This window comes from Babylonia areolata, chromosome 18, assembly GCF_041734735.1.
Source record: "Babylonia areolata isolate BAREFJ2019XMU chromosome 18, ASM4173473v1, whole genome shotgun sequence".
NCBI lineage: Eukaryota > Metazoa > Mollusca > Gastropoda > Neogastropoda > Buccinidae > Babylonia > Babylonia areolata.
The window spans coordinates 71527814-71541003 of NC_134893.1; the positions used below are offsets into that span (position 1 = coordinate 71527814).

Genomic DNA, 13190 nt, shown 5'->3' on the forward strand with positions numbered 1-13190 from the left:
TGCTTATTGCTGCATGACATTTGATGGTAGAGGGTTGGACCATGGTTTCTGTAGGACTGCTTATTGCTGCATGTGCATTGCGTTTGTGTGTGTATCTTTGTGTGTGTGAAGATCAAATACGCATGTTAAAGATCCTGTAATCTATGAAGATCAAACATGCATGTAAAAAATCCTGTAATCCATGTCAGCGTTTGGTGGGTTATGGAAACAAGCACGTACCCAGCATGCAAAACCCTGAAAACAGAGTATGGCTGCCTACATGGTGGGGTAAATAAACAAAACAATCGTACATGTAAAATGTCACGTGTCTGTATGAGGTGTATGTGTGCCTGACTGAAACCTGATTGAATGACACAGGAAACCAATGATGAGCGCCCAATGGCAGACGTTTTGAGCTTGGTCTCTGACAGATGATGTATGTATGATAGTTGTGTCCAGCTATGACCATCAGAACAGCAGAGGAGGTAACTGCTGTCCCGACTGTCTGGGCTACAATTTGATTATAGTGGAGAGTGTCTTGCCTAAAGTTACATCCCCATTCTCTCAGCCAAGAGGGTTTTAGGACGGTTGGCATTGGGATGTCCCCAAAGGCCAACTAGCCCCCAAGGCTGCAGCACTAAAAGTCAGTGAAATCTTACCTGCTAGTTTGAGAGTTATGGTGTACAGCAGTTGACTGCCCTTCAGCCTTCACAAAAGGCTAAGCTGTAAATGACTTCCCCTTGCAGTGGAGAAACCATTGATCATACAGTTCTCACTTTGCTGTAGGCCCAGCTGTAAGTTGGTAATGAACGATGATCTTTGTAGTTGCATTTCTTGTGAAGAGAGAGACAGAGAGAGAGGGGATGAGAGAGAGTGTATGTGTGCGTGTGTGTGCGCGTGGTGTGTGTGTGTGTGTGTGTGGGTAGATGTGCAATGCGGTTTGGCTGACTGAAATGGAGAGGCACGTAAATTTCAGTAATCTGTATATTTGTATATAGCTATTTCCATTTGGTGCCATTTAATTTATCTTTTTATTTTCTATTCATTTTATTTGTTTGTTGTTTTCTTCTTATGTTGGACATGTGCTGCTGCCAAAAAGAAAATCTCTGTACCAAAGTATAGACAATAAAGTTTGTGTATTGTGTATTGTATTGTGAAGTTTGTGTCAATCTGTGATACAGAGCGTTGGGACTGATGGCAGTCGCTGTATAAGTATCCATGTCATCATCATCATCATTGTGGTGCTGTGCTGCAGGGGAGTTTGAGGACTGCCAGCTGCCCCCCAAGAAGACGACGGGGACCAAGAACCAGGAGTTCACTGAGAGCAGGAAGGACGTTCTGGAACAGTACCTGCAGGTGAACTTGGCGACTGATGTTACGTTTAGACTGCTTGAGCGTTTTGGAGAGGGTGTCTGCTTGTGTGTCAAGTCCAGTCAAGATTTTATTTCATGATTGATAAGAAATAATTGCTTTTTTTGCATCAATCCATCAATGAAAAAGATATATATATATAAAAAAAGGAGAGAGAAAAAAGAATGTGTGTGTGCATTTGTGTGTGTGTTTATCTGTTTTTGCAAAGTGCCAAGATCCTTATTTGATATTAGTAGTAGTGGTAGTAGTCAAATGAAAGAGATTGGGACTTCATATGCGTATACGCACACTGCTAAGAACAATATTTTTTAACAGTGGTTTTAGATAATGTTGGAAGCTGACAGAGAATTTTTTCTTAGCTGTACATGTTTGAATAACATATTGTATGCATTTATACATACACAGACACACACACACACTACTCACTCTCTCTCTCTCCCTCTCTCTCTCTCCCTCTCTGTCTCTCTCTCTCCCTCTCTCTCTCTCTCTCTCTCTCTCTCACCACCTTCCAGATTGTGTAAGCAAGCGTATGAGATGATGTTACTGCAAGAAGAGAGAGGCAAACAAAACTGGGTTTATCAAATCAAAAAAACTCTAACTGAACATGGATTTGGACTTGTTTGGATGTGTCAAGGAGTGGGTTACGAAAATGTGTTTATCTCAGAATTTAAAGATAGATTGATAGCATGCTATAAACAAAATTGGCATGGAGAAATGGAAAGTAATGATAAATATAGCTGGTTCTTTTCCTTCAAGACAGCATTTCAGACAGAAAGATATATTTCAGTCATAACAAACAGGTGGCACAGAGTCAATCTTGCTAGATTTAGATTGAGAACAGTCGGGCTGAATGCTAATAAAAGATGGTTTGAGACAGGTGGATTAACATCTCCTTGTCCATTGTGTGGCGAGAATAAAGAAGATGAGATACATTTCATGTTCAGTTGCAAAGGATACGAGGAGGTTCGGGAAAACTGTACACTCTTTAAAACAGCTGCAGCAAAGAGGAAAGACCTGGTCAGTGTCTTAACATCAAATGACGAAAATATTATCCTCTCACTTGCAAAATACGTCTCAGAGGCAGTAGATACACGGAAAAAGAAAATAAATGATCAAAATGCCCGTTAATTCATAATATATACAAACATTAATGGTTTCCAAAATGATTTCTTTGAGGGTTAAAATTAGAAGCAGATAGAATTAGTATTTGGATGGTCAATCTAATGATGATGATGTTGTTATTTTTTTTGTGTGTGTGCAATTTTGTTGGCTGTTGTTTATTGATATAACCTTTGTAACATTAGGTGCGCTAGTTTTTGTTTTTGTTCTGTTTTGTTTTACTTTTTCAAATGATTGGATAAAACGACACTGTAACTTCCCCTGCACCCCCCTGTCACATGGGCTGTTAAGCTAATGACAGTAAAGAGTCAAAGTGTCAAAGTGTCTCTCTCACCACGCAATGCATGCAACATATAAACACACACACACACACACCACACACCCTCCTACCCCCACACCCCCAACACACACTCTCCCCACACCACACACACACGCACACACACAGGATGTAGTGGTTTTTTTTGGGTTTTTTTGTGGTCAACTTATCATGGTACAGAAACTGCTGACCAAGCCTCACCTGAAGGGCAGTCAACTGCTGTACAACTTTCTCACCTCAGAGAACGAGTTCACTTCCAGCTTCTTGCCAGACATCAAGCTAGGTGAGTCGGGGCTCAGCGGTCCTTGCTTTTCTTCACCTTCCTTGCGCCCGTTTCGGATCCCTCAAACATCAGGTGAAAGGAGAAACTACTCACAAGATATTCTGGTGTCCTGTATTTACAAGGCTGCCCATGAATCTGTCGGCACCAGCTGTCCTTGTTAACACAGGGTTCATTTGTTTGTCGGTATTCACCCCCACCCCTCCTTCCCCCTTAGACCTTGTGTGGTGGCCTGGACGCTAGTCATTCACTTGTGATGATAAACTGAGGTTCTGTTGGTAGCATGCACTTAGCGCACATGAAAGAACCCAGGGCAGCAAAAAGGTTGTCCCTGGCAAAAATTCTGTAGGATTGGAAAAAAAAACATCATAATGCAGAAACTTTTAAACCTGATTCAGAAATAAGACATAATTTTTGCATATTCCCATATTCGGACAAATGAAGTAAGTCAGAATATCGTTAAGTGTTTGTTTTTAGTGTGCCATATAAAACAGTCTTAATTAAATTTTAAGTAAGGAAGTTCTGTTCTTCTGGGTCTTGAAGGTTTCATAGGTGTGCCGAGGTAGGTACCAAAAAATATGGTTACCTACTTCCAGGAGGTTATCAGCCGTAGCTACTTTCGTTTTCTCTGCATAGGCAGATAGTAGTTTGCACAGGACAGGAATGTCAGACCCCTGCCGGAGTCTGCACTAGTTGGGTCACAGTTACTTAAACGTAATTTTAGGAAGAAAATTTCCTTAAATGTTGATCTTGAGCTGTGAAAAGAAAATGCTTCATGCTGCTATTACAGGCTTTCTTTTCTTTTTGTGTGACAGGAAAGCTGGTCAAGTCTGTGCCAATGAAGTTAGTCAAAGAGGTAAGTTGTTGTTTTTTTAAAGAATTTTGTTTGTGTTGGTGACGGGCGCAATAGCCGAGTGGTTAAAGCGTTGGACTGTCAATCTGAGGGTCCCGGGTTTGAATCACGTGACGGCGCCTGGTGGGTAAAGGGTGGAGATTTTTACGATCTCCCAGGTCAACATATGTGCAGACCTGCTAGTGCCTGAACCGCCTTCGTGTGTATATGCAAGCAGAAGATCAGATACGCACGTTAAAGATCCTGTAATCCATGTCGGCGTTCGGTGGGTTATGGAAACAAGAACATACCCAGCATGCACACCCCCTAAAACGGAGTATGGCTGCCTACATGGCGGGGTAAAAACGGTCATACACGTAAAAGCCCACTCGTGTACATACGAGTGAACGCAGAAGAAGTTTGTGTTGGTGATTCATGTCAAGTGACTTCAGTTACCAGAGATTCTTCATTCATACAAAACTTCTTCTTCTGCATTCGTGGGCTGCAACTCCCACGTTCACTCGTATGTACATGAGTGAGCTTTTACGTGTATGACCGTTTTTACCCCACCATGTAGGCAGCCATACTCCACTTTCGGGGGTGTGCATGCTGGTTATGTTCTTGTTTCCATAACCCACTGAACACTGACATGGATTACAGAATCTTTAACGTGTGTATTCGATCTTCTGCATGCATTTACACACGAAGGGGGTTCAGGCACTAGCAGGTCTGCACATATATTGACCTGGGAGATCGTAAAAACCTCCACCCTTTTTACCCACCAGGCGCCGTCACCGTGATTCGAACCCGGGACCCTCAGATTGAAAGTCCAACGCTTTAACCACTCGGCTATTGCGCCTGTCATTCATACAAAACAAAATGAAACAAGAAAAAAAGGAAAACCAAAAAAAGAAAAAATATTACTATTTATGAATAAGTTGTTGGATACAAATGATAATATGGTTATCAGGCGTCATGTTGAAATTGAAGTGCATCAGGCCTTGAGAAAAAAAAAAAAATTAAATAAATAAATAAATAAATACTAATAATAAAAATTAAATAATAATAATAATAAATACTACATAATAGATAAATTGAAAAAAAAGAAGATAAATACATTTATAAAGCACAAAATCTTGATGAAGTCAATTCTGTGTGCACAAAAACAAAAGATGATAAATAGCAAATAAATGTAAAACATGCAGACACACATCCACACATACACACACACACACACATGCATAACAGATATGCAACAAACATGCAGTTTCACAGATACGAAAGCACAAAACCATGACACCATTGACAAGCAACAAAGCGAAGTGACTGCACTTCAGACTCTTTACCACACCATTGACAAGCAACAAAGAGAAGTGACTGCACTTCAGACTCTTTACCACACCATTGACAAGCAACACAGCGAAGTGACTGCACTTCAGACTCTTTACCACACCATTGACAAGCAACAAAGAGAAGTGACTGCACTTCAGACTCTTTAGCACACCATTGACAAGCAACACAGTGAAGTGACTGCACTTCAGACTCTTTACCACACCATTGACAAGCAACAAATAGAAGTGACTGCACTTCAGACTCTTTACCACACCATTGACAAGCAACAAATAGAAGTGACTGCACTTCAGACACTTTACCACACCATTGACAAGCAACACAGCGAAGTGACTGCACTTCAGACACTTTACCACACCATTGACAAGCAACACAGCGAAGTGACTGCACTTCAGACTCTTTACCACACCATTGACAAGCAATACAGGGAAGTGACTGCACTTCAGACTCTTTAGCACACCATTGACAAGCAACAAAGGGAAGTGACTGCACTTCAGACTCTTTACCACACCATTGACAAGCAACAAAGAGAAGTGACTGCACTTCAGACTCTTTAGCACACCATTGACAAGCAACAAAGACAAGTGACTGCACTTCAGACTCTTTACCACGCTCATCTCAGCTCACCACAGTTCTGCAGCGAAGGGGTTAAACACTGTATTTCTCTCTTTCTCTCTCTTGTGTTGTTGCCTTTGTCAGAAGGGGCAGCACCTGGACCCTTTCCTGGTCAACTTTGAAAAGTCCACGGAGGCCCCCAAACCCAAACCAAGGTGAGTGGGACCCAGTGCATGTGTAGCAGTCAGTTGTGTCCAACTGTGACCGTCACAACAGCAGTGGAGGCAACTGCTGTCCCAGCCAGTATAGTATGATGACTCTCTCCATACGAACGGCAAAAGAGACGACGTTAACAGCGTTTCACCCCAATTACCATCATCAAAATATTGCAAGAGGAAGGCTCTTATACTGAAGAGGTGAATGTTGACAAAGAATACCACAATTCTGACGACGGAAGCTAAAGGTTGGGTCATTCAGACACCCACTGGACATCCAAGGGGTGTATGTAGAGGAGAAGAGAGGACTGGCCGTACTGAGTGAGTTAAGGGCCCCTGTGCCAAAGAGGTCAAACGCATTATAAATGCCTATTATCATCATGAATATTATGATGATGATTATTATTATTATTATTGTTGTTGTTCTTGTTGTTATTATTGTTAGTAGTAGTAGTTGTAAACCTCAGAGCCTGTGACATAGACATCGCTTCCTGGGAAACTGATGCCCTTGACTGCTCTCGCTGGAGGATGCTGTGCTCCAGTGGCATAAAGACGTTTGAAAACAAGAGAACGCTGGCCATTAAGGAGAAGCATGAGCGAAGGAAGCAGGGCTCAACTACTTTTCCCTTGCAACACCTGTGGGAAGTGCTGCGCATCCAGAATCGGCCTCTTCTCCCATATGCCTGCCTGCCTACTCATCCATCGGTCCGACGGGAGACTCCATCAGTAGCAGTATTATCATGATTATTATCATCAAGGGAATGGGTTACTACAAAAGTGCAAAGTACCCAGTAATCGCCCATCCCCAATTTCTTCAGGGTGAAATTTGTGCAAAGAGGGGGTGGGTGCATGCAGAATTGTTTGCAGTACATACACACACACACACACACCCTGTTTGTTTGCAGTACATACACACACACATACACACACCCTGTTTGTTTGCAGTACATACACACACACATACACACACCCTGTTTGTTTGCAGTAAGCCAGAGAGGAGAGGTTCGGACGTATCCTTGATCTCCACGTCCAGCGAGAAGGTAGGATGGCGTGTGGACATGTGACTGAAAAATGTTTGTCGTGTGTCTGCACTTCTTCTTCCTCTTCTTCTTCTCACCCTTTTTTGGAAATGTTATTAATTCTTCTTCTTCCTTCTTCTTCTTCTTCCTTTGTATCTGCCCGCCTTCATCAAGTTGAAGATTCTGGCATTTACAAAGGTTCCGGTTTGCTGTTGTGGGGTTTGTTTGGGTAGTCAGTGCCTAACTAAGGGGACTGGACAAAGGGGCTGGGGCCACCCACCCCTTTTTCAGGCCTCTAGACAGTGTTGGTAGGCCGTACTTTGTTGTGGGTGGGAAGGAATTTGGGGGGGAGGGGGGAGGGTCTTGGGGGGTGGATGGGGGAAGGGGAGGGGAGGGGGGTCAGAAGTAGGATTGGAGGCTCTCCTCCGAGGCTGACACTGCCTCAGGTGGGAGATTGTTGTACTCCCTGGTAATGCGGGGAAAGAAGGAAAATTTCCTGTAGTCCCTTCCAAGGAGGAAGGTGAAAGAATGGTTAAGATGCTCACACAGAGAGTCCGTGAAGGCCTGGGTTCGAGTCTCGCTCTTACCCTTTCTCCCGAGTTTGAGTGGAAAGTCAACCAGTGTCTAGTCATTCGTATGAGATGATGAATTGACGTCCCATGTGTGTTACACACTTGATGCACTGAAAAAGAACCCATGGCAACATACACCTTGTCTTCTGGCAAATTTCTGAAAAATAAATCCGCTCTGATTGGTACACAAATATATATGAATGCACTCAAGGTCTGACTAAGCGTGTTGGGTTATGCTGCTGGTCAGGCATCTGCTTTTGGATAGATAGATAGATATATACACATATGTGTGTATATATGTATATATATATCTCTCTCTCTCTCTATATATATATCTCTCTCTCTATATATATATATATGTACGAGGGTCATTCAATAAATAAGGTGAATTTTTCGGTATAAGGACTTCTAATACAGATAGAAGCTTACTTTTTTTTTTTTTTTTCAACGTAGTCTCCCAGCACTGTCACACACTTTTCCCATCTGTGCACAAGCTTCCGTATTCCCTCAGCGTAAAAATCTTTGGACTGATGTCTCAGCCAGTCGCTCACAACACTTTTGACTTCATCGTCACTTTCAAACTTCGTGCCTCTCGTGAACGCTTTCAAGGGACCAAACAGGTGAAAGTCTGAAGGGGCAAGGTCTGGGCTGTAAGGGGGATGAGGGAGCAGTTCCCAGCCCAGCTCGTTGATGGTCTGCACCGTTCGGGCTGCTGTGTGAGGCCTTGCGTTGTCATGATGCAAGATGACTCCTTCTGACTGATGACCCCTGCGTTTGTTCTTTATGTCTTTCTTGATCTGCCTCAGCAGTTCACAGTAGTTGGCACTGTCATCCACTGTCACCCTTCTGTCAGACTGAATGAGGTCATTGACTGATTCGATCACCTCAGGAGACCTCACTTCTGTAGGCCTTCCAGGCCTGTCTTCATCCTCAACACTGCTCCGTCCTTCTTTAAACAATTTAGCCCACTTGTAGACATTTTTTCGGCTGAAACATGTGGCACCATACACAGTTGACATTCTCCTATGAATTTCAACTGGTTTGCACCCTTTTCAGCAACCAAAAACTTGATAACTGACCGCTGTTCAATCCTGGAGCATGCTTCTTGGTCGGCCATCTTTGTTAATCGCCAAAACTCTCAAAGTTTTTTTTAATCTGCAAAACAAATTAAATCCATGTGAAAAAGAAGTAAAACAAAAAAACAACAACAACAAAAGTAAGCTTCTATCTGTATTAGAAGTCCTTATACCGAAAAATTCACCTTATTTATTGAATGACCCTCGTATATGTGTGTGTGTGTGTGTGTGCATTCGTCTGTCCGTGCGTCAGTGCTTGGTATTATGATTGCATGGATGATAGTGATTGTTCTGGTTCGCTGTTTGGTTGGGGTGAGTGTGTTGTTCACATGGGATGGTCTTGGAGATTGTGATTTTTGTGTAGAGTATTTCTTTTATGTTATATTTTGCTGGCGTGATGTGCCTTGAGCATTATTGTATTTTAATGAAAGGTGCAGTAGAAATAATCATTATCATTGAAGTGTTTGGTTTTCTGTAGTCTTTGTCCGGTTGCTCGTGAAATGGGGCAGTTTTGGTCACAAGCAAAAGATGCTTATTGAATTCATCAACTTGCAGCTTGAAAATGGTCCTTGCTGCGCTGAGTTGTAAATTCTGGGCTGGTTGCCATTTCAAGTGCAGTTGATTACTTCTTCAGCACATGAGACAGTAAAGTCAACTTTAAAGTCAACCGATGTAAGATCAGATGTGATATAAGAAACATAAATCAGAAATTGTCATGCCATGAAATTGGAATTTGTTGCTTCCTAATGGAAGAAACTGGGCATTTTCACGACTTAATGCAAACAATAAAAGCAGTGTACTTGGATGTTGGTCTTTGATCAGTTCACAGCCGTTTTCCCCCCCCCCTCCATCCCATTTCCCTCTGCCCCCCCGCCCCCCCCCTCCTACCCCAAATCTGCTTCAGATGGTGAGCGGCCTGTATGAGAACAACGCCAACAGTGGCTTTGCTCCCCCCCTGAACCGTGTGGAAAAGCCGTCCGAAGTCACGACCTATGAGGTGGAAGGCTTCTTCGATTCCCTCATCTACTTTGGTGAGTCAGATCGACAACCCACAACTCAGAAGTGATTGATTTGAATTAAACAGTATTAGCCTTGGCCAAAGGAATGATTCAGCGCTTATAGCTTTTAGAGGCGTTTGATTGGCTAAGAGCGGACCGGGCAAGACGGCTCGTCTTTTCACTGTTAGCTGCGTGAAATTTGGCCAAGCAGAGCAAACCGATAGGCCTAGTTTGCATCAGTTTGACATGGTACAGTGTATGACACCAAACATGGAGTATAATTCAAACTCCTCCTATTGGTTTAAACAGTATTTTTGTCTTGTGTGTGTGTGTGTGTGTGATTGATCAGACCTGCAATTTGTAGTATTCTCTTGGTGGAAAGATACACAGATATGATGTGTTGTTTTTTCATGTGCGGAGGTATGTTATTATGCACTGTTGTATATTGTGTTGTTTCATGTACGGCACCTAGAGCCCATTACATGGGGAGTTTGTGCCATGCAAGTACTGTTTATTATTATTACTGTTAGTGTTGTTGTTATTATCATTATTGTTATTATTAATTTTATCTGAAAGTGCCACAGTACAAATACAGTGAATCTGACCGGACAACAAGAAAGACTTGACATTAACTCTTTCCATACGAACGGCGAACAGCGTTTCACCCCAATTACCATCATCAAAATATTGCAAGCGGAAGGCTCTTATACTGAAGACATGAATGTTGACAAAGAATACCACAATTCTGACGACGGAAGCTAAAGGTTGGGTCATTCAGACACCCACTGGACATCCAAGGGGTCTGTGTAGAGGAGAAGAGAGGACTGGCCGTACTGAGTGAGTTAAGTCCTGTCATAGTATACATGTAAACACACACTAAATTTGACAAGGTTCTCTGCAAGTAGAAGTTTATAGCCTACACTGCAGCATGAATTCCAAACAAAGGAAAAGGAAGAACAATGAATACAGCTGACAAACAGAAAATGAAAAGTAGGCATGTGGTGGGAAGAAGAAATGGATCACATGTGCATAAAAGAAACTGGGTGTTGTATGTGCAGAAGCGTTTATGGGGTAGTGTTTACTGTGTTCTGCAGAGCAAGAGTGTTTGGTCTGTGCATTGGTCAGGCATCTGCTTCCCTCTTGTTTTTCTTCTCCTTTTTTTTTAACTCCAAGCTTTTTTTTTTTTTTTTTTTTTTTTAACTCATTCCAGACGATGGAATGCTATAGCGTTCCTGATGTAAGGTAGCATTCCAGACGACAGAACGCTATAGCGGTTTTGACAATTAAAAATTTGTCCACATTTTCCTCATGGGGTAGCATAAAAAAATCGCAGCTACTCCAGGCATTGCGAACGTGTCAAGGGTTGAATGGAAAGTTTCTTCTTAAGGTTTCTGTGACTTTTCACTCGCTGGCCAGCCGTTGACCTTGGTACCCCACATGACAAGCTAATCTGCATACGTATCAAAAATGGCATCGCAGGTGATAGAAGTGGAAATTTTTGGAGCAAACTAGATCACTATAGCAGCTTTTTACTGCTGCTGAAGTGATTGAAATGCTTCAAACTGAAGGTTTCAACATCGACGAGGATGATGAAGACGTTGAATAAAGTATCTGCAGTGAAGAAAGCTACCAGCAAGAAGGTACTGACAGTGACTCAGCTTCTGAGGAGGGAGGGGGGGGGGGCATACACACGACGTTAGAAGAGGGGTCAGTGGGTCAAGTACATGGAGTTTTATTCAGTTACTTTGTGTTTTGTATTTTTAATGATTTTTTTTCCTAACCCTAACAAATGGGTCGTCTGCAGGGGAAAGCAAGGGAGGAAACTGTTCGTCTGGAGTGAGTTAAACCTCCAGCTCCTCTGGTTTTCCCAACAGGCTGCCTACCTATTTGTAAGGGTTAGAAATAAAAGGAAATCACCAAATAAAAAAAGACATTAAAAGTTTGGGAGATTATTATTTTCAGAACTGATTAGTAACACAATGGGGACCAATTATGATACTTCCCACCTTCCTCTCCTATCATCCAGGGAGAGGTAGAAAGTAGTCATGATTTTTTTTTTTTTTTTTTTTTTTTTAATGTGAGATATGGTCTTATCAACATGACCACTAGATGTTGACAAAAGTCGCCAAATTGTGGTGCACCGTCCAGTCAGTTTAAGTTGCCTTTGGTGGTGAAAGAGTTAACTGTAGATTTTTAGGCAAGAAAGAACAATCCTCTTTCCTTTCAGGGTGTGAGGTGTATGGGGTGCCAGAGTGAGTGCACCACACCTTGGTGACGCTTCACATGGTAAAGTCGCCTATGGCGGTGCATTGTCTAGTCAACTAAACCCGCCTATGGCGGTGCACTGTCTAGTCAACTGAACCCGCCTATGGCGGTGCACTGTCTGTCAACTAAACCCGCCTGTGGTAGTGCACTGTCTAGTCAACTAAACCTGCCTATGGCGGTGCACTGTCTAGTCAGCTAAACCCACCTATGGCAGCAAAAGAGTTAAAGCATATGCATTGGCTGTCATCTGTCAACATTGAAATTTGTCCTGCTTCTTGAAATACTATGTGTATGGCATATGTGTATGATAGTCAGTTGTGTCGGACTATGACCATCAGATCATGTAGATTTTTTGGAGGAAGGTGGCAGAATGGTTAAGATGCTCAGCTGCCAGTACAGAGAGTCTGTGAGAGTGGGGGTTTGAATCCCGCTCTCGTCCTTTCTCCCAAGCTTGACTGGAAAATCAAACTGAGTCTGGATGAGATGATAAACTGAGGTCCCGTGTGAAAAAGAACCCATGGCAACAAGAGTGTTGTCCTCTGGCAAAATTATGTGGCAAAATTATGTGAAAACGAAGTGCACTCGGATAGGTACACAAATACATAAGCATGCTTTCAAGTCTTGACTAAGCACGTTGGGGTTTTGAACAGCATCTGCCTTAGCAGATGTGGTGTAGCGTATATGGCTCTGTCCAAACGCAGTGACCACCTCCTTGAGAAACTGAAACTGAAACTTTTAGGAGAGAGAGAGAGAAAAAAAAACCAAACCCTGTCTTTCCTTTCAGCGCGTGAGGTGTACGGAGTGCCGGAGTGGGTGCACCACACATTGGTGACGCTTCGCATGCTGCTGAAGAACACGGTGGAGAGCTACCTGGACGGATACCTGGACAACAAGGTGGCTCAGGTGACGCAGGAGCACCGGGTGGTGTCCTTGGTGCACCTCTTGAGAGGTGGGTGGGTGAGGGGGATGTGTGTGGGGGTGGGGGGCCGGGGTGGGGCGGTTTTTGTGTATGTTTTTTTGTGAGCTTTTTTGTTGTTGTTGTTGTTGTTGTTCTTTGTCTTTGTTCTCTTCTTCTTCTACTTTTTCATGTTCTTCTTCTTCTTTTTTTCTTCTTCTTCTCATTCTTGCTGTTGTGTATGTTGTTGCTCTTCTTCTTCTTCTTCTTCCTCTTCTTCTTCTTCCTCTTCTTCTTCTTCTTCCTCCTCCTCTTCTTCTTCTTCCTCTTCTTCTTCTTCTTCTTCTT

The 13190-nt window shown here is 42.8% G+C and overlaps 1 protein-coding gene across 4 annotated transcripts in view; it reads left to right on the forward strand.

Annotated features, from left to right (window-relative positions):
- LOC143293042 (sorting nexin-14-like) overlaps positions 1-13190 on the forward strand; it is a 58784-nt gene that overhangs the window by 38144 nt on the left and 7450 nt on the right. For all 4 annotated transcript variants that reach the window (XM_076603870.1, XM_076603871.1, XM_076603873.1 and 1 more), the window contains 7 exons: positions 1235-1335; positions 2966-3068; positions 3881-3921; positions 5947-6017; positions 7003-7057; positions 9589-9715; positions 12732-12896. In XM_076603870.1, coding sequence (XP_076459985.1) covers positions 1235-1335; positions 2966-3068; positions 3881-3921; positions 5947-6017; positions 7003-7057; positions 9589-9715; positions 12732-12896 — 663 coding nt within the window. The remainder of the gene's footprint in view (positions 1-1234; positions 1336-2965; positions 3069-3880; positions 3922-5946; positions 6018-7002; positions 7058-9588; positions 9716-12731; positions 12897-13190) is intronic.